The sequence below is a fragment of the Haliotis asinina genome, chromosome 5 (assembly GCF_037392515.1).
Source record: "Haliotis asinina isolate JCU_RB_2024 chromosome 5, JCU_Hal_asi_v2, whole genome shotgun sequence".
NCBI lineage: Eukaryota > Metazoa > Mollusca > Gastropoda > Lepetellida > Haliotidae > Haliotis > Haliotis asinina.
In genome coordinates, this window is record NC_090284.1 from 13,021,223 (window position 1) to 13,048,191 (window position 26,969).

The window sequence follows — 26,969 nt, forward strand, 5'->3', positions numbered from 1 at the left end:
TATCAGTAATCTTGATATGTCATCTCACTATAGCCATATGAAAGGTCATTGTATTTAAAATGAACAGAGAAACTGTAAATCCTTGAATTAATGCGGGTTGTATTTCAGTCTACAAACTTAATACTATTGCTCCCTTTTTTCACCAATTAATATCTGTAAAGGTCGATACTGTATCAGTTGAGGTACATAGAGAGCTTAAGAACACAAGTCTCTGACATAAATAGAAAAACAATGAAAACAAATGCACTGCCTGTCCTGAAAAGTGCCATTGTACTGAACAATGTTATTTCAGGAAGATATCGGCCGCTCTACAAATGTATTGTTTTCATACATTATCTAATGCTTGGTGATTAGTCAAGGATTTACAGTTACTGAGGTAATGACGATGTGTCAAATATTCAATTTGTATATTTCGTATCTGACTATGTTTGGGTGTTGTATTAGGAATTGTATCAGTGACTTAATATTTAAAGTCACATCGACAGTATTTCAGGCATACTGTGACTAAGGAATTGCATCAGATGATAAATGGCATTATATCACAAGCTATGATCACTGACACTGTCCACAACAGTAGCTAAATATGCACATTACATAATCTCATTTGCAGTATACATAACTTTATCATTTGATATAAGCACTTCCTTTTGACATGCACATCCTTTGCCCTCATACTTTTCCTCATACTTACCTACAGATATTGCTGCATAATTGAGGTGATCAGTTGAATTGTGTAAGTTATATATCAAATACATGCGTCAGTGAATACCAATCCAAACTACTGGCGATATGACATATTGCACTTACTGTGGCCCAAAGATTGGACACTGCAATGCCACAATATACATGTAGCTGTCACTCCCATCCTGTCCCGACCAGGTTTAACACACATCTATGATGTGAATATTGTAATTTTCCAAATATTTACATCCTTAATATTTACTTTAAACTACACTAAGGCTAACAAAGTTTTCATTTCCAGATCGTTTATGACTAATAGTTCCAGATAGCACTTATTATCAGATTATTTACCATAGAATAGCACTTATCCAACAAATTAGTCAAAAGCATAAGCAGAAATAACACGTTTTACTGTTATGTTTGAAAATCCTTTCTTTTTCATCCCATATGTTGTGGCAAATTTGTTTGAGATTGCCAGATACAGGTTATCGTCCCTGTATCACAGTGAACTAGTTTTCATCATGTCTCGGACCTCTCATGCAACTGATCCCACCCTGCTTTGTTGAAACAGATCCAATACATCTGAAGGTGTGTTCAATCACAGAGTGACATAGACACTATAACAACGTACACATCACAGGCACATATCACACACTGATTCCGGGGTGATTGTTCATGGGGGAGCCGATTGGAGATGTCCGTGTTGGGGAGGACGGGCGTGAACTGTCTTTCAGACTTGCATAAAGGCCTTCAATTATTGGCCGCACTTCTGACCATACTGCTGCGAGCTGGAAATAAACATGAACGAGTTAGGATGGTTTTAAGCCGCTTTTAGTAATATTCTAGCAATATTACGGCGGGTAATATCAGAAATGGGCTTCACACATTGTACCCATGTGGGAAAGCAAACCCAGTTCTTTGGTGTGACGAATAAGCACTACCTGGCTATAGGATGTACATGAAGAGTTACCATCTGATGAACACATTACTGAGAATGGAGAATATGCATTCTACTAGACTGTGAGAGAGTATGATGGGTTTGATAAGCTTTCAACAATATTTCCTGTGTCATCATGATACTTAAACTAGATGAAACAGGAAAGCCAAAAGTGATGTAGGTTTTTGACATTCAGCGCTTCAGGCACAAGTATTGTGTTGAAAAATCTTGAAACATAATCTGGATTCAAACCCATTATCACTACATGAAAGTGAACAAACACGAAAAGACTTTCACATGTGATGAGTCCTATATTTTCAGAGAGCATCACCAGTCAAACAAAAAAACCCATGGTAAACCTATCTCCAGGCAATAGAAAAAACCCCATCTCATCTGGAACTCCACTTGATCACTGTCATGGTCATTTCTAAAATTTCAGAATAATCCTTTCTTAGTGACACTTACTCTAAAAGCTCATATGCACCATGTTATAGATGCTACACTACCAAATAAAAAGTAATTTATGATTATTATTTCATCCATCCAATACCTCCGCATGTGCTTTAGCCTCAACATCTGTCATGGACTGCAATGTCTCATAGAAGATGTCAAGGTTTGCATGTATAAGCTGTGTCTCCATCTGCAGACAATGAAGAGAGTAGTAGTTCCGGTTCTCCATGTTGGCAATCTGGCCCTCTTGCTGTCAACAAAATAGACCAATACACTCGGTGTGTGAATGGGATTTGATATTGTGTAGTTATGTGGAACAATTTGGTTCTATGTTAGTCCAGAGAGATACCATGTAATGAGGGGTTCAGACACAGTGTACATACTCCAAGGTTTTGGTTTGATTGAAGCAACAAGGGTTTTGAATCACCAACATCTGCTTCCCAAGCAGATACTCTGTCCACTACACCACAAATACAGGCAAAAGTTATTTGATGATGGTAGTGAAAATGGTCATACATGCTTAAAAGCCTGGGCACAAGAGGAACAAGAAAAGAAGAATAGTTTATTAAGGTGTCCAGTGGTGTGTACGCAGAAATCACATAAAGTTGTAAGTCAATCACCTGGCCAACATGGACCTATTAGACACCAAGATGCTAAAATATACAAAATTGTTATAAAAAACACTTTATGTGCATGTATTACAATTAAACAAGGACGTGTATTAATCATGTCATGTCAAACTGGTTGGGTCTATTATTGTGAAGAGGTGCAAGGTTGTCAGGCAACATGTCTGAGCAGCAGAGACAAGGTTGCCGTCAAGCAGAACAAGCAATACTGATCATGCTGGCTCAGCCGGTAGTCCTAATAGTGCTGAATAGAGAGTGAACTGAGGTCAATGCCCCTTCTAGCAACACTCAGGCTAAATCATGGCAGGAGAACCCAAAAATTGTACCCACACATTGACTTGTGTGGGGAATCAAACCCAGGCCTTTGGCATGATGAGTGAAAGCCCTTGTACTCAAGAGTTCTTAAATAACACCATAATTCATTGTCAAGGCTATAATCATGTTGGAAGGAGTGACCTGAATACACATTAATGTGAGTAAAGAATGTACAGTCAGAAATAATTCATACAAACCTCTAAAATCTTTTGCTCTAACTGTTCAACAGCTCCTGTCTGAAACATATTTCAACAAAAGTTATAGAGATATCGCCATTAAAAGCAAATCATATATATCATATCGCCCATGACCATATTTGACAGATGTCAAAAGAAGTAATGCTGAGATGTCCAGGTGTAGCTAAGAGAGGTTCAAATCTAATGGGAGCTAATTTAATACCTCAGTCATCACCCCACATCATCATGACAGCATGTAAAGAACAGATGTTTGGACAGACAAACAAGTTTTGACAAAACAATAAACAAGCTAATCATCTGGGAAAATGAAACACTGTAGTCACATTTTGATTAGCTGATTATCATTAGTTGACTTTCACACCAGACATGCAATGTTGGAGACTCATTCTGCCCTGAATTCCCAAAGAAAGTATCAGTCTATACAAACCTACCTCTGGTCCCTGAACAGTAGCGGACATCTTCTTTTTCTTGTACTGGCCCATCTTCTGTATAGCTCTCTGGTGGTCATTAAGGACACCCTTCTCATGACGTTCACACAGGTCCTGTGTTCCACATAAACATGACATCATCCACTATAGTGAATGAGAGACTGAGGTTGGTTTTCAACCACTTAGTGAGCAAGTGACTTTAGTTTTATGCCACACTCTGCAATATTCCAGTTATACAGTGGTGGTCTGTAAATAATCGCGTCTGGACCAGACAATCTAGTGATCAACAACATGACCATCGACCTATGCATTTGGAACCAATGAAATGTGTCAACCAAGTCAGCGAGCCTGACCACCCAATTCCATTAGTCTCCTCTTACGACAAGCATAGTCGCCTATTGCACAACACTTTCAATAGCAAGCTGAGCAGGATATCATGCAGGCTCCTTACCATCTGATTCCCATGAATATGTGTACTGAGGTAACAAACCAACAACCAAAATGAGGATCCTATCTTAATTGAGCCAAGCATGGACAATGAACTGTGTAACATTGCAAGACTGTGCCATCTGCCTCACTGTCAACATGGTATGAGAGCTGGGTATTTAATGGGCCAGTCATAAGGCCAAGTTTTGATAGTATTTTGTTTAATGCTTCTGGTTAAAAAATATCCCAGCATATATAGACAGACTATCTTGATCACAATATTATTAGCACCTATCCACACTTTTCAGATACAATGACACATTATGAGGTCCAATGATTACTTTAGATATGAAACATACGAATACAAAACAGATAAGCAAACTGATGTGGTAATTCTGGGCAACATACCCGATATGCTGTTAACAAGTCCATAAACAGAGACAGCTTTTCTACGACTCCCTCTTCCTCATCAACAGCCTGGAAACAATGATTACAGAATGAACACAGAACAATGTAATATCATGCTTATTGTGATTGATGTGCTTTTCCTTGTGATAAATGGCCAACGCATATCAGTTTCCTCATGCTATTAGTGACTCAGAATGTTGTGATGTTACCAAAATTCTGTGCATAGGTTTCAACCTGCTGATGTTATTGATGTTATGCCACTCATGAACACTAGGTACATTACCTCAGTCTTACTCTGATAGTTTGCCATGCTCTGTTAAAATATACTAAATCATCAAACAAGATTGACATGTTTGTAATAATGAATAATAGATATCATCTGTGATGGTGAATAAAAATGACATTTGTTTGTTTTATTGTAACAAGAGTCATCAGAAAATGACATATCCACCACTTTAAGGCACCACTTCAGGTTCTGACTGATATATCTACCAAGTTTTGCAGAAAAATGTTGAACGGTTTTTTAAGTTCTGCTCCAGAAACTAAGCCCATCCCTCCATTTTAAGACTAAGTCTGAAGCCCACCCCACCATTAGACTAACACTGAAATGTTCCATTAAAAAACAAATAAACTAAAAATGCCAAACATCTGTAAATAGCAAAAGGCACAACCATCGGTTCAGATTATTATATCTATAAATTTTGTTCTAAAAATATTGAATGGTTTTATGAGTTATGCTCCGGAAACAAAATTACAGACGGACGTACGAGGCGTCAACTATATCCCCCCGCATTACATGCTGAGGGAATAATAATGCTGTTGTTCCTTAATAAAAATAGTTTTACTATCCTTCTTTTATAAATACACGAAACTGATACAGTAAATTAAGATCGCTACATCAAATTATTACGAGACAGATTTCACACTTCACCTAGTGGACTACAGTTAGTCTTTCAGTTCAATATCTTTTATCCTTCACAAAGTTAATGTTAACCTTTACTGTTGCCTTGTCAGACAATGAAGCATATTCCACAGACAGATGTTTAAAGCCCTTCTTGAGGTGGTGCCAGGTGTCATTGTTGCCTGTCGCCCATGCCGTTACAGGTGTAGCATCATTGCTGAGAGAGCTGAGGAAGAACATGATTCACTGCATTAGGACTTCTTGCATAGCACTGACACAGTGGGTGAGCAAAGGTCAATCAACAACCCTGGAATAGCACATATATGAACATCATTTAGAAGTTCCATTTGTCACCAAAGAATAGATGCAGCATTCGGGGAGAATAGATGCAGCATTCGGGGATGGTTCGCTTTGCGAAAAGAGGCTAATTGTTACCAAATCTGATAATTTCATCCGTGGTGATGGTAAAGTAGAATGTTACATGAAAAATTGGTTACAACTCTTGAGCATGTTTTGATGATGTTTGTCTTCTAAAAATCACTGTACTATTACAGAGTATGGATATTCATATCTATTGTTTCTGTCACTATGCAAAAACTTCCCAGTCTGAATGGGTCTACCAGAACTACAATAACCATACCTGACATCTGAACTTTATTTCTCAAAATAATATTAAATCTGAGTTTGTTCAGATTTCCACTGGAAGCAAAGTTGAATTCCTTGGCAAAGGTCATGTAGATCACAGACTGCAATGAATTGCAGTCAGTCATAACTGTGTTAAAATTTCAGCCCAGTTTTGAATGAGTTTGCTCTGAGTAACATGACTGAGTCAGAAACACAGGAAATAAGGTCAAAGTTCAGGGGCATAAATTTTTTTAAAAGCCACTTGTCTAGACAAATTTTCCACTTGCCCTGATTTTATCACATAATGAATCAAAAGCATGTAATTCGGAAAGAATAAATCAAAATGGTATTTAAATGCTAAAGTTTACTGGACTATTTATTGAAAAGTGATACATAGCAAAGAAAGATAACTATACTTTATTATCATTGCGAAACTTAATAGCTACATTTTAAGCAGATATGAAATGAAATCCAAGCTAATTTGAAGTTTGAAACAGAAAGTGGAAAGTATCGTGTAGCCCATGGGCAAGTAAGATACCGTTATTTGATTGCCCAAATTGAAAACTGACTTGCCTCTGGCATCACGCAATGGGATTTTTGAGCCCCTTCAGGTGTTGTACAAAACAAATCCTCAATCACATGCATTGTCCTAATAAAGAAACCTCAACTCTGCACTGAAAGATAACTTCTACTCTCTGTGACATGAAAACTTTCCTGATGACAGAGTCTGACTAAATTCTTCCCCGATGTAATATTCCAACACTGACATAAGTTCACTGACTCTTTATGATTATACCTGTTCTAGTTTATTGAATGTGTATTTAGGGTGGCGTATGGGTAAGACCTCTACCTGTATGCCCCATTGATTTTAAAGAAAAGGAAGTATATCTTTGAGTGGCATTTCTAGACGTTTGATATGTCTTTCACTATGTTCAGTTACATGATAAAACTGATCCTTATCATATGTGGAATATATATTCAGGTGATATGATTGGACTAGAATGAAATGCAAGGGGGCATATGGGCGGAAGTCTTTCCAAGGTATGAATGTCACTTTGTAATTTTGGTTTGATGGGGGTGTGGAGTATTGACAGAACTCTTACCCTTTACTAGACTCAAGTTTCAGGTTATGCTGAGGACTCAAGACATTTTTCACAAGGGCTGCAGTTTACATTCCTCATGAAAGTAGGTCTTACCTGATACAAGTTAGGTTTGATTACAAGGCTATTTGTGTGCAGCTGACCAGATAACACCTGGGCTGCAACAAAAACACAATGGTTGGGCATTGATGCTGATTGGCTTGGACTGCACTGAGTTGACTAGACTGATTGAAGTAGCTGACTTCAGGTAGGTGGCCAAGAGGTAGTGGTCAGTGTGTAAACATATAATTGAATTTACATTACCTCAGTTCCCTGCCAAACTGTAGCATGTCTGAAGCAAACTCTGCTGACCTCTGGACCATCCTCTCTCCAATGTCCTTCATCTTTGATACACTGTTAAACAGCAGGCGGATGTGCTCCTTACTGTTTGACAGCTGAACTTGGGTATCCATGGGAACCAAGTCCTACACACATGTGCAAATACATATACAATTACCTGACTGATATGTATTTCTTTTGGTTTGGGTAGGTTTGTTGTTTTACGCCACACTCGGCAATATTCCAACTGTATGGAAGCAGTCTATAAATAACCAATACTGGATCTGACAATCCAGTGATCAAGATCATGAGCATCAATCTATGAAATTGGGATACAGACATATGTCAACCAAGTCAGCGAGCCTGACCACCTGATCATGTCAGTCACCTCATACTCTTATGGCAAGCATGGGTTACTGAAGGCCAATTCAAACCTGGATTTTTACAGATTATTTCTTTCACTGTCTTCAGTAAGTACATAAGGTTACAATGACACAATCTGACAGTGAAATAATTTTTGTGGATGACCTCATCAAATTAAATTTTCATGCTAATATCACTGAAGGGCATGTTATCTGTCCATTTTTCTTTAGAAACCCTGCCACAACATGACCATTCCTCTGCTACCAACACCGGGATCACATATCTGATACCACACATATCACGCTATCAGTGTCCAACTTAGTTTATCACAACAGGTCATATTTACCTTTGCTTTGCTTGCAAGGTTACTTGTCATAAACTCATCTGGAATTCCACGAAAATGTTCCTTGATTTTATGCTGTGTGTCCTATGGATGAAATAAACTTAATCTTCATTTCAATTCAATTCAGCCTAACAAATAATTTGGACTTTCATGATATTATTACAGTAACAAATGCTCTGGACGTGGAAGGGGCACATTTGGGTGTATCTGTCATATGACTAAAGCTATGAATGGAAATGCTGCATGCTGTCTCAGTGGCTGGTGGAATAATGGTAATACGGCATCCAGAGGATAATGGCCCTTTCTTTATAAACAATATGTACTGTTAAAATTCTTCATCTAAGTTGTTTTGGATTTCATAGGTGAACGTACATCAGGAGTAGAATACAAAATGTTCTAATAAGCTTATATTTGAAGGATAAATAATGCCTTGATCAACACCACAGAATAGTTTCAGTGACTGTTCTATCAGAACAGCAACCATCTGGACAATCTGGACAAAATAAAAACTCACTGTTCCATTAAATGTAAGGAAGAACTTTGTAAGCTTGTCATCATGCATGTGGGGGTGTCGAGACACGATGTTCAGGAATCTTCGCAGGCACTTTCTTCGGTGTTCAATAAACTCTCTATTTGCTGGAAACAAACCAAAATATGAATGATGCTCACGGCCAAAGATCAATGGGAAAGAGTTCCTTCCTTCCTTTCTCCCATGTTCTTTCTTCCGCAGATTAACAGATGTTACACCAAGTGAGTAAATGGTTCAAACCTTATATTGTGCTTAATTTGGGGGCTTTTACTTATTGTTGTGAGTGAGTGAGTTTAGTTTTACTTCGCTTTCAGCAATATTCCAGCCATATGGTGGCAGTCTGTAAATAATTGAATCCAGTGACCAACAACATGAAGATCAATCTTCGCAACTGGGAACCGACATGTCAAACAAGTCAGCAAGATTGACCACCCAATCCTGTTAGTCGCCTCTTACAAGCAGATATTTCTCTAAGACTTTAGTAAGTGTTGTGTTAGGTTTTGTTAATAATTCTGGTACATATCAATTTATACAAACCTGTAGAGGTTATGAATTCTTTGAAGAATGTCCTCCTTGGGGTACATATATAGCATTAAAATGTCCATTTAAAAATGCCTACGACAGTTGTAACAATATTGAATAAATATTTTACAAAACAAAAACTCGTTTTTGTCTTGTGAGACCACCCCTACAGGGCCCCCACCCGGGCCCCTTAACAGCCAAGAGCAGGTAACTCTCGCCGTGTACCTCATACCTCACTTTTCATGCTGAGATTGTCAGACAGAATGTGGGGAGGCGGGTGGCCGTACCCCAAGGAGGACATTCTTCAAAGAATTCATAACCTCTACAGGTTTGTATAATTCTTTTTCAGAAGAAGTCCTCCTTGGGGTACATATATAGCATAAGACAGACTCCCAACGAACGTGAGTCGGGAGCGGCATTCTGTCTGCTGATGTGTACCCTACACACACTCTCATACACTGCCGAAGCTGCGAGAGATAGAATACACTTACCCAATCACCAAGCCGCTGATGTCAATCAGGCGGGGGCGTGGCAACATAGGGCCGAAAGAGCCAATCGACAATAACCCAGCAAAGGTGATGGACATATGACCACACCTCATGCCATTCACTGTAAATATTCCCCCAAACCAGCGAAGTAGTGCCGGGAATAACAGTGCAAGGGTAAATATGAGCGTATGTCGACGCTAATAGTGAAAAAACCGTCTAGAGGTAGTTTCTCTTTGTGTTTTTGTTGTTTTTTTATATATATATATATATAAAAACACCACCACCAGGGGATATCCGTCACCAATATAACAAGAAATGTTTCGTGAAAACCCACCACCAGGAACATTTCATGATAAACAAAGTCGAGATCTCAGACGCTCATTCAGCTAGGGGAATCACGACTCTGCCCACTGGTGAGAACTGTATGGCCAAACCGAGCACGTTCCCGTGAATGTTTGTCCAGTTGGTAGTGACGGATAAACGTGCTCGGTCGGCTCCAAATAGCCGCAGAGCAGATCTCCTCAATGGGCAGAGCCGCGGCATAAGCCTGTGACGTAGCCACTGCCCTAACAGAATGAGCCTTTAACCCATTAGGGATAGGTAACCCTTTATGAGTATATGCCATACAAATGGCAGAGACAAGCCACCTAGATATGGTTTGCTTGTTCGCCGGCAGACCAGCTCTTCCCCCGCCATAACAACAAAACAACTGGTTATCTTTTCGGATATCAGCAGTTCGTTTGATATAAGCCCTAAGGGTCTTACGGACATCTAAGACGTGAGCACGTCGAAGAGAGGTACCGGGCGAGGGAGGCTGCATGAGCTTAGGGAGCTCGATAGGCGCTGTAACATGAAAAGCGCCTGCGATCTTAGGACGGTAAGAATCCGGCAGTCTAATACTGACCCTGTCTTTGTGAAAGACGGTCAAAGCAGGATCCGCTGACATTGCATGAATGTCACCTACCCGCCTGCCAGACGTTACCGCCACAAGAAAGGCAGCCCTCCACGTTAACAGCTGGAGAGAAAGAGACGATAGCTCGTGAAAAAGAGGACCGGACAACCAGTCAAGAACGACTGACAAGTCCCACGGGGGACTAATCCGCCGGACAGTCGGACGGATCCTATCCACACCCGCTAAAAAACGCTGAACAAGAGGGTGCTGCCCCAAGAGAGCACCGTCAACAGGAATATGGAATGCCGAAATGGCCGTGGAATAGCCCCGGATAGTAGAGGCGGCTAGGCCTGACTCTAACCGGGACTGCAAAAATTCCAGTACTTCAACTAGAGTTGAAGAAAAGGGATCAAGAATCCCCCTGTTGACACACCAGCGCGCATAACAGGCCCATCTATCCTCATATTGAACGTTTGTCGAATCCCTCCGCGAAGCCAGAATTGTGTCTGCAACTGGTGCAGAAATTCCGCTCGCTTGGAGGCGATTCCTGACAGTGGCCAGGCCACCCACTGAATCCTGGGATTCGGGTGCGGCGCTCCGTTCTGGGATAGTAAGTCCGGTCGAAAGGGTAAAAGGACAGGAGGCAATGCCAGAAACCTCATCATTACCGGAAACCAGCTTTGAGACGACCAAAGAGGAGCAAGAAGCACTAACAGTCGAGCTGGTTGGGTGGCAAGCTGCGAGAGGACCCTGGGAATCAGCGGCAGAGGTGGGAACGCCCACAATACCCTGTCCGTCCAATCGAGCTGGAAAGCGTCCTGAGCGATGGCTCTCGGATCCGGTATCCGAGAACAAAACACCGGAATCTGGTTCGTCCCCCCAGAGGCAAACAGATCCACCTGGAACGATCCGAACAACCGGGAGATAATCCCGAATATCTCCCGATGCAACATCCACTCGTGAGGAGCTAGGACACGTCGAGAGAGCGCGTCTGCTCGAACATTGTCCACCCCGGGGAGATACACGGGACACACCCGAACATTGAACCGGTCGCACCACTGTAGAAAGTGCCACGCCTCCTCTAGGAGGGACGGAGAAACCGTACCGCCCTGTTTCAGGATATAGGTCATTGCCGTCTGGTTGTCCATCTCTAGACGTACCACACAGCCTCGAACCGTCTCCCGAAAGTGTTGGAACACTAGCCGGACAGCTCTCAATTCGAGCACATTGATGTGCAGGCGCGTTTCGTGCCGTAACCATAGGCCCGAAACTGAATGGGCGCCCAGCACGCCACCCCACCCTGTGAGGGAAGCGTCCGTCTGAATTGAAAGGGTTGGTGAGGGAGCGTCCAGGGGTAACCCCCTGGATAGATTCCCTACCACTGTCCACCACCGTAAATGAGGAAGGAGCCACTCCGGAGTGAGGAGAATCATCTCGTAACTCCTGCCGTGGGACCACATTCGCGCCAAGGCGTACTGAATGGGTCGCATCCTCAACCGCGCCCTCCAAACAACGTCCACCGTCGCTGCCATGTTGCCTAGCAACTGGAGCCAAACCCGAGCCGAAGCCGAGGGGGACTCGAGGAATTGCATAACAACTCTCTGAACTTTGGAGATCCGATCCGGCGACAGGGAGACTATGCCTCTCGCTGTGTCGAACCGTGCGCCTAAGAAGATCAGATCCTGTGTAGGAACTAGGTCTGACTTCTTGAGATTGATAATCCAGCCCAACCTGGTGAGAATACACATTATGGCGAATGTTGCGTCTCGACTCAAGTGAGCGGCAAGTGCTCGTATAAGCCAATCGTCCAGGTACGGGTGACAACACCTGCCCTGTGACCTGGCCACTTGCGCTGGGATTAACATAAGCTTGGTGAATACCCTCGGAGCCGTAGCGATGCCGAAGGGAAGCACCCGAAACTGATAGCATACCCCGTCGAAGGAGAACCGCAGGTACTTCCTGAACTCGGGATGCATCGGAACATGCAGGTACGCATCCTTGAGGTCGATGGACGTAAGCCAGTCGCCTCTTTCTACAGATGAGATCACTGACCGTAGTGTCTCCATCTTGAATGACGGTACCTGCAGCATAGTGTTCAGCCGTTTGAGATTGAGAATCGGTCTGAACCCTCCGTCCTTTTTGGTGACCAGGAAATAAGTGGAGTAAAATCCCTCTTGTTCCTGGCCCCCTGGAACCACCTCGATGGCCGCCTTGTCCAGTAAAGACTGAACCTCGGCGCGGAGAACCTCGGCTTTCTCCGGAACTACCGGCACAGGAGTGCGCCGAATTCCGGAAAAGGGAGGCGGGTCTCTCTTCCATAGTGGTAAGTGGCCGTCCCTGAGTGTGGATAGGACCCAGGGGTTGGAGGTTACCTTTTCCCAATCCGACAGGAAGTGGGAAAGGCGGCCACCCACAGGAAGGTTTGGCAGAAGGCAATGAATGCCCGACGTCGGCAGTGCTCCGACTGCTTGATTCGGGATCACTTGCAAGGGCTCCGGAGGATGACTTACTGGGAAGCCGGGGCCGACTTCCCTTTCCTCGGAAAAGGATGCTGGGGCGCCGCAGCCTTGCCCTTGCCCCTACCCTTACCCTTACCCTTCCGCGCCTGCAAGGGCTGTGCCCACTTAGCAGAGTCCTTGGCCGGAGCCGAAGGATAAGCGGAGGAAAGCACCGGGGGACGCGCACGAGAAGTGTGAGGCTGTTCTAACAAGGGTTTAGACTCCTTGAATGTAGACACAGCCTCCGCGGCCTCCCGGACTACTGATGCCGCTCCCGGGAAGAGAGTAGATCCCATCCGGAATGGCAGTGAAAGTAGCGCTTGTTGAGTGGCCGGCGAATACCGTGCCACGGACAGCCACAGTCTACGGAGGCCCATAACTGCAGACATCATCTGACACGCCGAGGACCTGATCGAGTCCCGCGCCAGATGTGACTGCACCTCCGTAAGCTGTTGAGCGAGCGTAGGGGAAACACACTCCTCCTCAACACCGCCGCCGTCAACAAGCCGACGCTGCAATACCGAAGTATATGCGGCGTGTATTGTGACCTTAAGGCATTGAGCTGCATTTCGGTACTGCTCCTCAAACGACCTATAAGCCGATTTGAGGGCAGTAACGTTAGAGGTGAACGGAGGCAGGCGGCGTCCTTGCTTAGCCGAAGCTAAGGAGCTGCCAGAGGAACCCCCCAGGGCGACCGATGCATAGATACAGTCGTCGACCACTGGAGGGTTATACAAGTCAAGATCACCCATCAGGTAACGTCGGTCTAGCTCCGGCAAATCGAAGCGTGACCGCGCTCCCGTTAAAAGAGGGTTAATCACTTCTGACAAAATAGAAGGGAGGATGCGCAACCGAGAATCCACCACCTTGGCTGGGGCAAAAGCCTCACCCGGCAGTCGGAATTCCTCGGGGTCAGGTGTCGCCGAAGCAACCACGACCTGCGGCAGGACAGAAGCAATACGCTCCCGTACCTGCCTCAGCGAGGCGCCGAGCGAAAACGAAAACTCACTCGGCCCACCCCGGTCCTCCCCCTCCTCCATTATCTCCTCGGCGCGATCCCCCATGAGTGACACCTCAGATCTGTCATCTAAGGATAGCTCCGGGGGATCGGTCGAGGGAACATCCGAAAGAGAGAGAGGCCCGAGCAGAGCCGAGCGGCCCGACGCCATAGACCCGACGCCCGAGACTGAGTCTGGGTGGCGGATCGCCGGCAACGCTCCCAACATAGGTATGGTCCCATGACCAACACTGGCAACCTCGGAGTGGCTGGCAACCGACTCTAAAGTCGGTTCCTGCGCACCCCTAATGGAAGTCCCCACACCGGCGCCAGAGGCGTGGCTGGGGAGTCCCATGGAAGCCGAAGCCGGATACACACCCGACTCCGGACGAACGCCGATCTCCTGACGGAGACCGGACATCGCATCCGAAATCAGGGTATGCACCGACGCCATTTGCTGCTGTAACAAAGACGAAAATAAATCAAAAGTTAACGGTTGCGAGGGTTCAGTGGGAGGTGCTGCGGAGGTAGAAGCCACCGCTGGAGGTGGAACCGAAGTACCCTTCGCTGGTTTTGCCGTATCCCCCCCCGAGACTGACGCCGAAGACGCCTTCTTAATATCTTTTTTAGCTTTTTTTGAAGGCGGCTCCTGAGCCCAAATATCCCCCCCCGCCTGGATCAAAGATCTATAAAAGATCAAGTCTGCATGACGGGATTTTTGAGCCCTGGGGGAAAAGTCCTGACATACGGCGCATCCTTGCTCGTCGTGAGCTTCCTCCGCCAAGCAACGCAGGCACAGAATATGCTTATCCCTCGGGGGGAGTTTTGCGTTACAAGTAGCACACACCTTGAACTGGAAAAAACCGAACCGTGCTATGATTAATAGCAAGGCCCGTTAATCCAACAAACACATGAGTATTTAACAGAAACAATAATACGCACTGGCGATATTTAACCGTTAAATAATAAGAAAGCTATTTATGAAAACATACAATAGCATATAAGGATTTCTTTACCATGGAAAAGAAAGGTAAAAAACCATACAAATATCCGGTTTGTATTTAAAACCACCTAAAAGAATAGGCAGAAGAAATAACCACCAGGTACGTGCCGCCCGCCATCTTGTCAGCCACATGACTGAAGACCACGGTAGCCACGGAAAGTTACAACATTTCATGAATGAAAAAGAGTGAAATATGCATTCCTAATACCGCCCGTGCGTTAAAAAGGAACCATACATACGGTTTTCGTAGCTTTCTCACTCATTTCTCTTCAATTCGTAGGTTCTCTAAGTATGAGAGCTTGCTGATGGACGACTGTCCTCAAAGACGACAGCATGAAAAGTGAGGTATGAGGTACACGGCGAGAGTTACCTGCTCTTGGCTGTTAAGGGGCCCGGGTGGGGGCCCTGTAGGGGTGGTCTCACAAGACAAAAACGAGTTTTTGTTTTGTAAAATATTTATTCAATATTGTTACAACTGTCGTAGGCATTTTTAAATGGACATTTTAATGCTATATATGTACCCCAAGGAGGACTTCTTCTGAAAAAGAATTATAAATATTATTTGGGATGGAGGAAAGGGAGAAATTCTTACCAATCAATGCATACAATACAGGAGGTCATATTAATTATATAAACGTGAGCATGTTCAGTATTGCATGCAAACTAGGCAAACTGCAAACTAAACCAAGAAATCTGGATGAAGTGTGGAAATATATGTACCTCCCATCATCTTCTTTGGTGGCAGGCGCGGTACAAGACGATATGGAAACCTTAGCATGAGGAGCTCATGGTACGCCAGGAAGTCATTATAGCGACGCAAAACAGTCGTCTTGTAACGCTGAAACAAATAAAAAATCTAATGTCGAGATTCTATTCAAGGTTTTAATTAATGAAACAATAAAGGTATTTACACATGAATGTAGAACAAGACAAAGTCATCAATATAGCCCCTAAATGGCAAAATACTATTCATAAATATGTCTACCACTTATGATGATGTCAAATGTTTTAGTGTGTATAACAAAGTGGAAGGAGAGTAGTGAATAGGTTTTTAAGTTCTGCTCCAGAAAGAAACACTACCACCAAATTCAATTGAAGCCAACTTGATGCCATGGAACACAAAAAATATTTTATTCGGAATTCCTAAAATATCAAAAGGCACCAGTACACCATCAGACCTATTTATGTGCCAAGTTTGGGGAAGAAATAGTGACTGGATTTTAAAGTTTTGCTCCGGAAAAGGCACAAACACCAAATTCAGTCAAAGCTGAAATTGCTGCCATGAAAACGCAAAGAAATATTTTATTCAGATATCAAAATCAAACCCAAAGGCTACAGTACATCAACAGACCGATTGATGAGCCAAATTTTGTGAAGAATCATTGAATGGTCTTTCAAATCAACTCCGGAAAACAACACTACCAACAAACTCAGTTAAAGTCGACCTTGTTGCCATGGAAATTTAAATTAATATTTTATACAAAAATCCAAAACTACCAAAAGGCACCAGTACATCACCAACCATATCTATGTGCCAAGTTTGGTGAAGAAATAGTGAACGGTTTTGAAATACTGCTCTGGAAAAGAGCACAACCACCAAATTCAGTCAAACTCAAAGTCAAACTTTTTACTATGGAATTGCAGAAAGTATTTCATTCAGGAATCCCAAACTACAAAATGGCCCCAGTACACCACCAGATCTATGTAGATTGTGAAAACATAGAGATTTCATTTTTCAACTGTCACGATTGCAGGTTTAGACAAACCTATAAATAAAACAATCTACCCTCAGAAATATAGATGGATACTACAGCAACCCACATAGGTATACCTCGTATAACATCACTGAGGCACACCCCTCTGATTGGTTGAAAAATTGTTCTCATGAGAGAATTGTGCACTGTTGTCAGTAAGGTTGATTTAAGGTAAATAAATGTTGAAATGAGTAGTTTTAATGATAGAGTCCATTTAAAAAGATGTCAATAAATGATTTATGGATTTATTACCCCCTTGAGTATATGTGATCTTTAAAGAACGACTAAACTCAATTTTTTGGTAGTCTTTTTATTACTGCATATGAAACACTTCTGGTTAGTCATAAACGGAACACCATTTTTTTAAAAAAAAACTTGTGTTTAATTAATACCAAGTGCTCAAAAGCCGTCTGCTTCTCTCGCCTGCAAATGAAACCACAGACAGGTTACGTAACGTCAGTGACATCATAGAAGGAACGATTTTCAGTAAGCTGTATAGAAAATGTGTAGGAAGCTCGTCATTTTGCTGATTTCTCTACGTCACCAAAGACATGCCGAATTGTTGTGTTGCCGTCAAGTGCTCCTTGGGGTCAGATGATGGTGTCACTATGCACATATTTCCACCGGACCCCGTAGTTTGTGCTTAAAATTGGTTGTTTGTGTGCGCAAAGCGAACGTTGTGGAAGCCTGTGGTATATACTAAATCGGATGGTTCGCCCCCTTCCACACTTATAGGATAGAAAATGGAGTTCAAGTTTCATCTGATTTATAAAATCAAGACTGCTTACTACACATTGCTGACCCAAAGGATTTTGCATGAATATAACGCTTCCTTCCTCGGAAGCGAGGTTGTGGTCGAAATGACAAATTTATCGTAAGTAATGTTATATCAACCCCTCTCTTCCAAGAGTAAAATTGTTATGTTACAAGCAATGTCAAGTAAAATCCTAATGTCAATCAATAAAATACATATTTTACAACCAGTGAAAAGTAATTTTGATTTTGCAAGTCAGTGAAAAACAAACTTAAATAGCATTTATCCTGAGACAGGGTGCCACCATTTTTTAAAATCGTGAAGTCATGGCCTAAAGTCTGTTTGAATTATTGAGATTATGGCTTGTTTTCATCAAGTTAGAAAATCAAAACTACTTTCTACTAGTAGTTAAATATGTATTTGAATCATGACCGAAAGGATTTTGCATGACACAACCTGGAACATAATACAAGTGAGGTCGGGGTCGAAGTGAAAATTAAGTGAAATAAATTTCTTCACTTGCTAAATTTACTTGGTTTGTAAATGTTCACTCACCAGTACATAGCCATTTGTCAATATACGTCTTTATACTTGGTCTCATAATCCTAATTACTTTATAATCATACTTGTATGCATTTGAAACTTAATAAATAGAAGCGATCTGCGAATGTGTAACAGGAATGTAATATCTAGACATTTTATAGTTTGCCTATATGAATCATAATTTGCATGCACGCCCTACTGTATGTCATCTGTATCATTACACATACACATTACACATAATGATTCTGTTGAAAGCTATGACAACTTAATAAAAACAAAATGCAAATATTAAAATTAAAACACATTCAAGTTCTATGAGCAATGTCAGGCTATTACCGTGTTCAAGGAATGTATCCATCAATATCCACAAAAACGAATGATATAGAATTCATCTGCAGATTTCCCAAGTGATGTGTCTTTTAACAGTCTAATATACGAAAACGTTATGTATCGTTTCAGGTTTTTCACACGGCTGTATAGTCTCAAAGGTTACCCAAGATAGCACACCTGGCAACTAATTGCATAATGTGCGTCATTCTTTTAAAAAAGTAATTTAGTTAGCCAATAATGAGCAATCAATCAATGTATTGGTGGTTAATTCTATGAAAGAAGGGTGTTGTTTTTACATAGACACAGACATGACAGAATGTATTCAGTATACATGATTACATTAGTAAATGTACATAATCACTACCTTTTGACAAATCACCATTCAAAACCCCATGAAAGTAATTAATCAATCAGCGTGTTATCAGCTAATCCTTTGATCGATCCAGACACAAGAAATGCCAAATGGGGACCTTTGTCGGGTAATCTAAGTGGCGTTACCACTAATTATACCTGTTATAAATTCATTAACTGAGCTTCAAGTGAATGATGACAAATAACATGTAGGTTTATACCACGTAAATTGCAAAAGGCACCACTTTAGCTTCTGTTTAATATATACCTTTAAAAAAAGTAGGAATATTCCATTTTGAAAACATGTCATTGCATATGAGACAAAGTTGCATATATACATACCAATGAAACATTCCCAAAGGAATGGAATAAACAGTCCTTTAATTTCTCATCCACTATCCGCTACATTAGTTAATGATATATTTACTAATTTTTGTTGAAAAATTTTGAATGGTTTTTGAGTTATGCTCAGGAAACAAAATAATTATGGAAGTATACTTTAATTTGCACATTCTACAAGCTCTGGTCTGTTTCAACAAATGATAACATTTTCTGCTGGTTATAATGTTGCCTCACCAACATAAGTGACCCAAGGTTTTCATAATTTAAATTATTTCACAAGTCCCATGTCTATCTACCATAAACAGTTCATTTAAATTTTAAGACTTAGCCAGATTGTGTTTGGAAAGAAACACAGAAAATTTAAATATGAGGAGTGTTTCCAAGGCACTGAGGCATACAAGGTCAAAATGGTTCTGTGATAACTTTTGCAGGAGTAAATGATGAATGATCGGTCAACTGATTGATCTTGCTTGTGTCATCTGTCATCAATGACCTTGAGACTAATCAATATTGATACAAAACGAAACAAAATATGCTGTGGTGAATGTATTTCTTATTGTTTTGTTTGTTTAATCATGACCTAAACAACTGGGGCAGTTTCCTGCAATGTATACAACATACTTGCTTACTCTCGACAGAAGTATACTTGATCATCTTAATTGGGGTATTAATCAATGTTTATACAAAAATTAAACATTGAATTAAATTGAAAACAAAAGGATGTTTTTTACTGTTACGTTTGTTAAATCAAGCCCTAAATATCCAGTGCAGATTCCAAAAGTGTAAAACAACAATGAAATCCACATACTTGTGTACTTCACACTTGAATACAGCAATATCCTTGGTTGTCTTAATCATGGTATTAATCGGTGCTCGTTTCGTTTGCAGTCCTGTTATTGGTGGTGGGGTTTACATTTAAAATGAATTATTGATCATCGATATGCATACTGTGGGTAATAACCAGCGCAAGTAATACCCCAATTATATCATCAAAATCACAAAGTCTTTTTCAAATGAGTTATGATTAATTATACTCAATAGTTATTCATGTTAAATATGGGTTTGACAGTTTTCCAAATGAACAGCTAATTAATATTCTATTATGAAATATTATTAGCAGAAAAACCCTATCTCTGAGATAAGATCTGATGTCCTATGCACTTATAAAAAAATGATAAATGCATCACATGAAATGTTGGCAAAATACACTAATTTATGTTCCTTTAATATGAGACATTGGAGATATGACTAGTGAAATCAGAACAAATTTAATGATTCATACAAGTGCCTAATATGAAACACATTCTGCTGTAAATCAAGTAAATCAATCAAATTAAAGAAAATTGATGATGTTTATGTCCACTTCGGCCACAACCTCTGTATGTTTGAAAAAAATCAGGATAAGTTTCTTTCTAGTATTTATATGCAGAATGTTGGTTCAGTTGTTCTGTATTTAAAGATACCCCAGCTGTTGGAAATCAGTCATCTTTTCTTCAGCACCTAATATTGAAATTTATTCAGCAGGGAAAGGTTAATGGTTATTAGGTTAACAATAATTATCATGGTAATGTGAAGGAAAATGGTTATTTCCTTATCCATATTTGAGTAGTATACATAATACACTAATCCAAGTAGAGTTGTCAACAAACTGGATGTGTCTACCCTTGAATATGTCGGACAAACATGACCGATCTAACAGGGTTGGTCTTGGTCACTCCAAATCCAAGGGAGATATCTGAATAAACAAAGGTGCTTTGTTGACTTAAGAGATTTAGCTCAAGACACCACATAATATTCTCTGTGTTCAAGTTCTCTCTGACATCTGTACATCACAGAATGTGTGTGGTTCAGTGCCAAAGCATAAAAAGATTTGTACACTGAGCTAAACCTTGATAATGTTGGTGGCTGTCAACAAGACAATCATCAGACTACTTGAAGATACATCAATGCTGCACATGGTTCATTCATTGATTGGAATTATCACTGGTTATTAGTTGATGGTCACATCACTTTTTCATGACTTTACAATTGTATGGTCTCTTATTTTAGCCCTTTCTTATTGTTCCTTTGCCTTATATTGCTGCATCAAATATAAGTGCCACAACTGTGGCGGGAAAGTCAAGGACAATCAGTAAGTGAATGACTGAGAGAATGGAGGAGTTGGGTTTTATGTCACTTTTAGCAATATTCCAGCAATGTCACAGCAGGTGACACCAGAAATGTGTTTTGCACAATGTGCCCATGTGGGAACTCGAACCTGTGTCTTCAGCGTGACAAGCAAATGCTTTAACCACTAGGTTACCCCACAACCGCTGTAATGACTGAGTGAGACAAGCTGGTATAACAAGACTTAAAGAGTATTTCAGTCATATCACAACACATAAGCTAATTCATTTGTTTCTTTGCAAAGTCAGTAATGTTCAAGCTTTATTAACTTAATTAATCCAATCTGGACCAAACAAACCCAAGTGATATTATGACGGTAACTTAGTGTAAGCAATGTCCTATGACACGCAATCAGTGGAGGAACTGAGCATGACTATCTATTCAATCTGGTCACCTTATGTAACCTATACAAATTCATCCTTTTATGATACTGAAAAGGCAACTGTATGGGTGAATCAAGGCAAACGTTGGATATGAACCCATGATCAGCCTGATCCAGGAACAGCTAAGGGCACAAATATGCACAGTCCAACTGTCCAACATTTAATGAACAATGCTCACCTGACTTGTGACTTCATACTCTACATGCTTGAGAATTAGACCTTTCTTCTCAGGAACTAGTTCCACCTTCACAATGTCAAGGTTACACAATTCATTGTAGTTGAAGCCAAGCACATTTGGATTCCTCTCTCTTCGCATCTTCACACTCAAAGCTTTCAGATCAGACAGGTCACCAAGTGTCGGCTTAGGTAACTCTACAGACACAGATAATACGATACAGTAACAAATGATGATACCCAAAAGTAATCGCACACATCAAAAAGCCATTTCATAATCACTAGCTTGTTTAAGAATAATCATAATACAATTCGAAAGGAAGAAGGAACAAAAGTATATCAGATCACATTTCCTTGCAAAATTCTCTTGCCAGTAAAACTGCTCAAGATAATAATACATAATACTACAGTGAAAGACTTGTGTTTCACACTGCCTTCAGCAATATTACAGCAATATCACAACGGAGGACACCAGAAATCTGAGAACAATATGTTCTCTAAACAAACTGAGGACCATTGTGTATTGCATCATGGGATATATTAGTAAATCACTAGATAGACACATAATATCAAATTTCAAATACATGAAATATCTTGCAGTAAAATGTTCCTATAGTAATCACTACAAATTTTCATGACCAAGTGAAAAACTACTGAATCTGCATTTCTTCAAACTGAGTGCAAAAGCACTACTCTGTTTTCTCTAAATACCTTACTGCCTTATAATGGTGTGTATGAGGAAGTAAATTGATATTTACTGCTCAAACTAAGTTATGAAAAATGTCAAAATACCAACATGTAGCTGTTCAGCATGTGTACAATGCACACCTGCAGCTTGGGCCACAAGTCTGAACCAAAAGTAACTTAAGTTTATGTGGTCTAGTATCCTCATTAAAGATAAGACAGGATTTTTAACAAAACTTTCATATTTTTTGTGTAAAGAGGACATTTAGACAATTTCTGATTATGTATGGTCTTTCTTTCATGGCATGTCATAAGAATATAATAACATATAAACAATACATGAAGGTGTTACTGTTAGTAAAGTATGAAAATGGAAAGGAACAATATGATATGAGGGAGTGAGTTTAGTTTTATGTCGCTTTTAGCAATATTCCAGCAATATCACAAAGGAGAACACCAGAAATGGGCTTCACACATTGTACCCATGTGGGGAATAAAGCATGACGAGCAAACACTTTAACCACAAGGCTACCCCACCGCCCCTTCAAAGGAATAAGGAATGAACTGAATCATAATGGGATTTGTGCTCATATCACAGAACAAAAAAATCTAATACCTTGCCCTGAGAAGGAGTCAAGAAACTTTTCATTAATTGCCTTTCCCTGTTGTGCCAGAGCTGTGAGTGCCAGAGCTTTGTACAAGCCATTCCGGGAGAGTGAACCTTGGTTTCTGTCTACAGCATCCCATATCTGGTATAAAACACAAACAAAGGAGTGAAAACCTGAATGCATGAAAGGTTTCATAAAATATGCCATTTCATAGACATGTCACCATGGTTACGGTTTCCTGTATTGTGTCTAACTAGGCCTTGAACATTATTCCTGAGTGGATGGTACCCTGTAAAGTTATCTTGGCTAAATACCTACCATTCACAAATGACAATATCATGCCATAAAAATGACGGTCTTTTTGATGAATGTTCCACAACTGACCTTAGTTAAATTGCTACCATTTACAACTAACAATATTATGTTTAGAGGCAGCAAGATGTCTTTTGACACATTTTCGATAGCTGACATCAGAGAGTGGATCTTGCGGTGTGAACATGCAATAAGTACTTTCATAAATCTGGTCTTGAATTACAACCAGTCCACAGTCCTTGGGAACAGAAATACCTAACTCTGGAGAACTATGCTCCAATGGTGCTGCTTTGCCTTATGCTCATTCAATTACCATTAAGAGTCTTAACCTTGAGGAGCATGGTTTGGACTTTCAATAGAAAACAGTGTTCACGAATGGTGTTTCAAAGTAACAGGCCATAGGTCGTATAAGTTCTAGAGGTCTGACCCACTGAAAATTCACAGTACTCATAGTCATAGAATAAAAATTAAACATACATTACACATTTAACATTTCTTGCAATTGGCACTGAAATTATTAACAGAGGTAAAATGTATGAACAGCAAACAAATGTGACTGTCACATGTATCAACTTCAGTCAGAGTCATTTTGAATTATACAGGCAGACACTTGGTTGTAGACTTCCATTAGATTGTCTGTGAATCTGTATGATTTGTCAGAGAGTCCGACACTATTGTGTCACACTGAGAAAGGGTATTTAACCTTTGTTTTACTTCCCCAACAATGGTTTGGGTTTATAGTTCCACAAGGTTAACACTTTAAGTGATAATTTTCAACCATAATAAACATCATAGAAGCACACTTATATCAACAATAGATTTATTCACAGACATATTGTGAACTACAATACAAGAGATACACACATTTACAGTAAAACCCCAATCTAATCAGTTTAGTTATGCCTTCTTCATGGCTGTCTGAATAAAATTATCCATTTCAGTAAATGTCAAAGGGAAGAATTATTAACAATATTTGTCAATATGAAAATTGTGCCATCAACATTTTACATAAACATATTTTGCTAGTGGCGAAAAAAGAGGTTCCATTTATCAAAAAAGATTTGTTACTGTCAGCTGTCAAAGATGGAAATCAATTTGCCAATTTCATTTCACAGATTAAATACATTACTCACTATACATTGGCAATTCTTTAAATTCTCTCATCAATGCAATACAATTGCTACACATCATTGACATTTATCATTGATAGAAAGATCAAGAAATACCTGGACATGCAATGATACAAGGGAACTAAAAGCAAATTCAAGACAAATTTCAGTGAAAATAATATTACACTGAACATTATTTAATGAACAGCAAAAGAAACACAATTTTCCAAAAATATGATAAGTGTTCATGTTTGTGTCTTCTATTTAAAAATTTGACAAAAAGAGTTGTAGAGGTTTTTGTTTTTCAGCACGGATTAACTTGTTTCAGAATATTCATAGGTAAAATGCAAGAAAAATTACTCTGGCCTATCATCAAAAACTACCTTTACAAAATGATGGCATGTATAGTGGACGCAGTAGGCTCAGTCAATCATTCAACTCACATTTCTCAAGAAATGTACATATTTTCACGATTTTCCCTACATCTATATTCATGCTATTTGTATGTCATTGTCAATTCAGAAACATAAAGATGGGGTATTATATATTTACAGCATCAATTTTGTTTGCATAATATTATAGTGCAGTGTCAGCAAAGTTTAAATAATAGTATTCATGGTTCAAGTTTTAAACTGTCCAGAAATAATTTCAGCATATTCATCATGCATCATGATTAGCAAGTATATGTTTTTGCTTTAAGCATTATACTATTTGTTGCTTAAATCTGTTTGACCAAAAACAACAAATTACCTTTTCCTATTTTCATAACATCTTTTACCATAAACTAATGACTAAAATAAGTACATATTTATTAGTCATGTTGGACAATATCATGAAATCATATTGCACTTTCACTTCTATGCTTTAAAATCAATGACAAGAAAACTGTCATCTGCATCTCGACGCAAGACAAAACTTCTCTGTGGAAACGCCCACTTTGAAGCGCAAGGGGGTCTGGAAAACGACAACCTACTTGACAGGAAACAATAGCACTCAGAGATAAATAATGCACAAATGCAATCGATACATGTTTCGTCATATATCTGCGTACCAATTGCAAACAAAAAGTACACACCTGCATAATTGTTTGTTTGGGCAAACTGGATTTCACCATCATTTGCACGAATAGTTCGCGGTCGACATGTTCTTGATTTGGACAGACGATCTCATAAACCTCGCGATACAGAGGAGGGACCGACCCTGGAAACATAGACAACGTTACAATGGGTGATTTTACAAACATGGTGTGTAATTCACAAAGATGAAAATCCTGACAGCCGGTAAGCGCATCAGGTGTGACTGTTGCAACACGCCTCCCGCTTACCAGATACAAGGTCGGCCGACATCTTGAATGGGTCATGTGATCAGAAGAATATAGCCTCAAACTATATTTGTTAATTTAAAAACATTCCCTAATATGTATAATTTCAAGGTCCTGGCTATCGGAGTTTCAGTGACCTGCATGAAACGGCAACATGTGTAGCAAAGATGTTTTATATTAAGATGTCAACACACAGCAAATCACTTTGGTACGAGGTTAGAGGTTATTTTCATGGTTGTTATGTTTATATCCAAGTAACATTGAATGAAATTATCGAACAGTTGACATGTCGGGTGCATCTTTGTTAACGCGGCCCCGTTAAAGCTGTTTTTGCTTATCATAACGAATATCGTTTTAAAAAATGGTCTGGTAGAAGACAGTCGACTTATATTTTTGGGGAGAAACGGGCACCTGCCGGTTTCTGAGATCGAGCGAAATCTAGTCTTAGAAACTAGTCCAGACACGAGGATGTAAGCGTGGAAATCACCGGCAAAAACATCATGTCTCGTAAAACACAGGTGAGCATTACTCTGACATTCTCTTATATGTGCTGAAAATACGTTATGAATACCAATGTTTCAATATTCGCATTATGTTGCATTACTTGCAATACATATGGGTGTAAATGTGTTTCTGTTCAAGCATTACTGGTAGGCATAATATAAAATTGGCATGACTGTCACTTAAAGAGCCCTGTTTCCACTTTGTATAAGTGTTATTATTAGGAGTTCTGCATATTTTATTTTGGCATTTAGTCAATTGTCATTTTGACATGTTTGGCTTCAAGTCAGATTCACCACGGTTCAGATATATTTGGACAGAAGAGCACTGAATACAACTGAAGTATGCACCAGTATATCATACATAATGTAGAAGCAGACAGATGATACAGATCTTAAGACATTTCAGGTTATGTCAAAACAACAGTTATATGCCTTGATGTTTGCACAGAGTCGATCATGCTGTCAGCCAATTGTTGGTTTGGAGATAAGCTCAGATTACATTACTTGACCTAATTACATGGACCATTATAATACAGATTCAATAAGTACAACTAACAACCTTCTGCCAGGTTTACAAGGATTTCTTCAA

At 40.2% G+C, this 26,969-nt stretch overlaps 2 protein-coding genes across 3 annotated transcripts in view; one reads left to right on the plus strand and one right to left on the minus strand.

Moving 5' to 3' along the window:
- Positions 1 to 1,111: 1,111 nt before the first annotated feature.
- Positions 1,112 to 25,910, minus strand: LOC137284113 (sorting nexin-8-like). Its single transcript, XM_067815794.1, has 14 exons — positions 25,881 to 25,910; positions 25,632 to 25,756; positions 23,144 to 23,276; positions 21,848 to 22,041; positions 15,767 to 15,884; positions 8,632 to 8,753; positions 8,121 to 8,201; positions 7,397 to 7,557; positions 5,463 to 5,595; positions 4,469 to 4,537; positions 3,638 to 3,748; positions 3,207 to 3,245; positions 2,169 to 2,318; positions 1,112 to 1,469 (listed from the first exon to the last, which is right to left on the minus strand). The coding sequence occupies exons 1-14, from the start codon at positions 25,900 to 25,902 to the stop codon at positions 1,329 to 1,331; spliced, it is 1,599 nt and encodes a 532-aa protein (XP_067671895.1). The 5' UTR covers positions 25,903 to 25,910; the 3' UTR covers positions 1,112 to 1,328.
- A 182-nt stretch (positions 25,911 to 26,092) lies between these two features.
- The window catches only part of LOC137283172 (IQ domain-containing protein E-like), a 33,822-nt gene continuing 32,945 nt past the window's right edge, over positions 26,093 to 26,969 (plus strand). For both annotated transcript variants that reach the window (XM_067814613.1, XM_067814615.1), the window contains exon 1: positions 26,093 to 26,395. In XM_067814613.1, the coding sequence (XP_067670714.1) occupies positions 26,378 to 26,395 (18 nt within the window). In that variant the 5' untranslated portion in view covers positions 26,093 to 26,377. The remainder of the gene's footprint in view (positions 26,396 to 26,969) is intronic.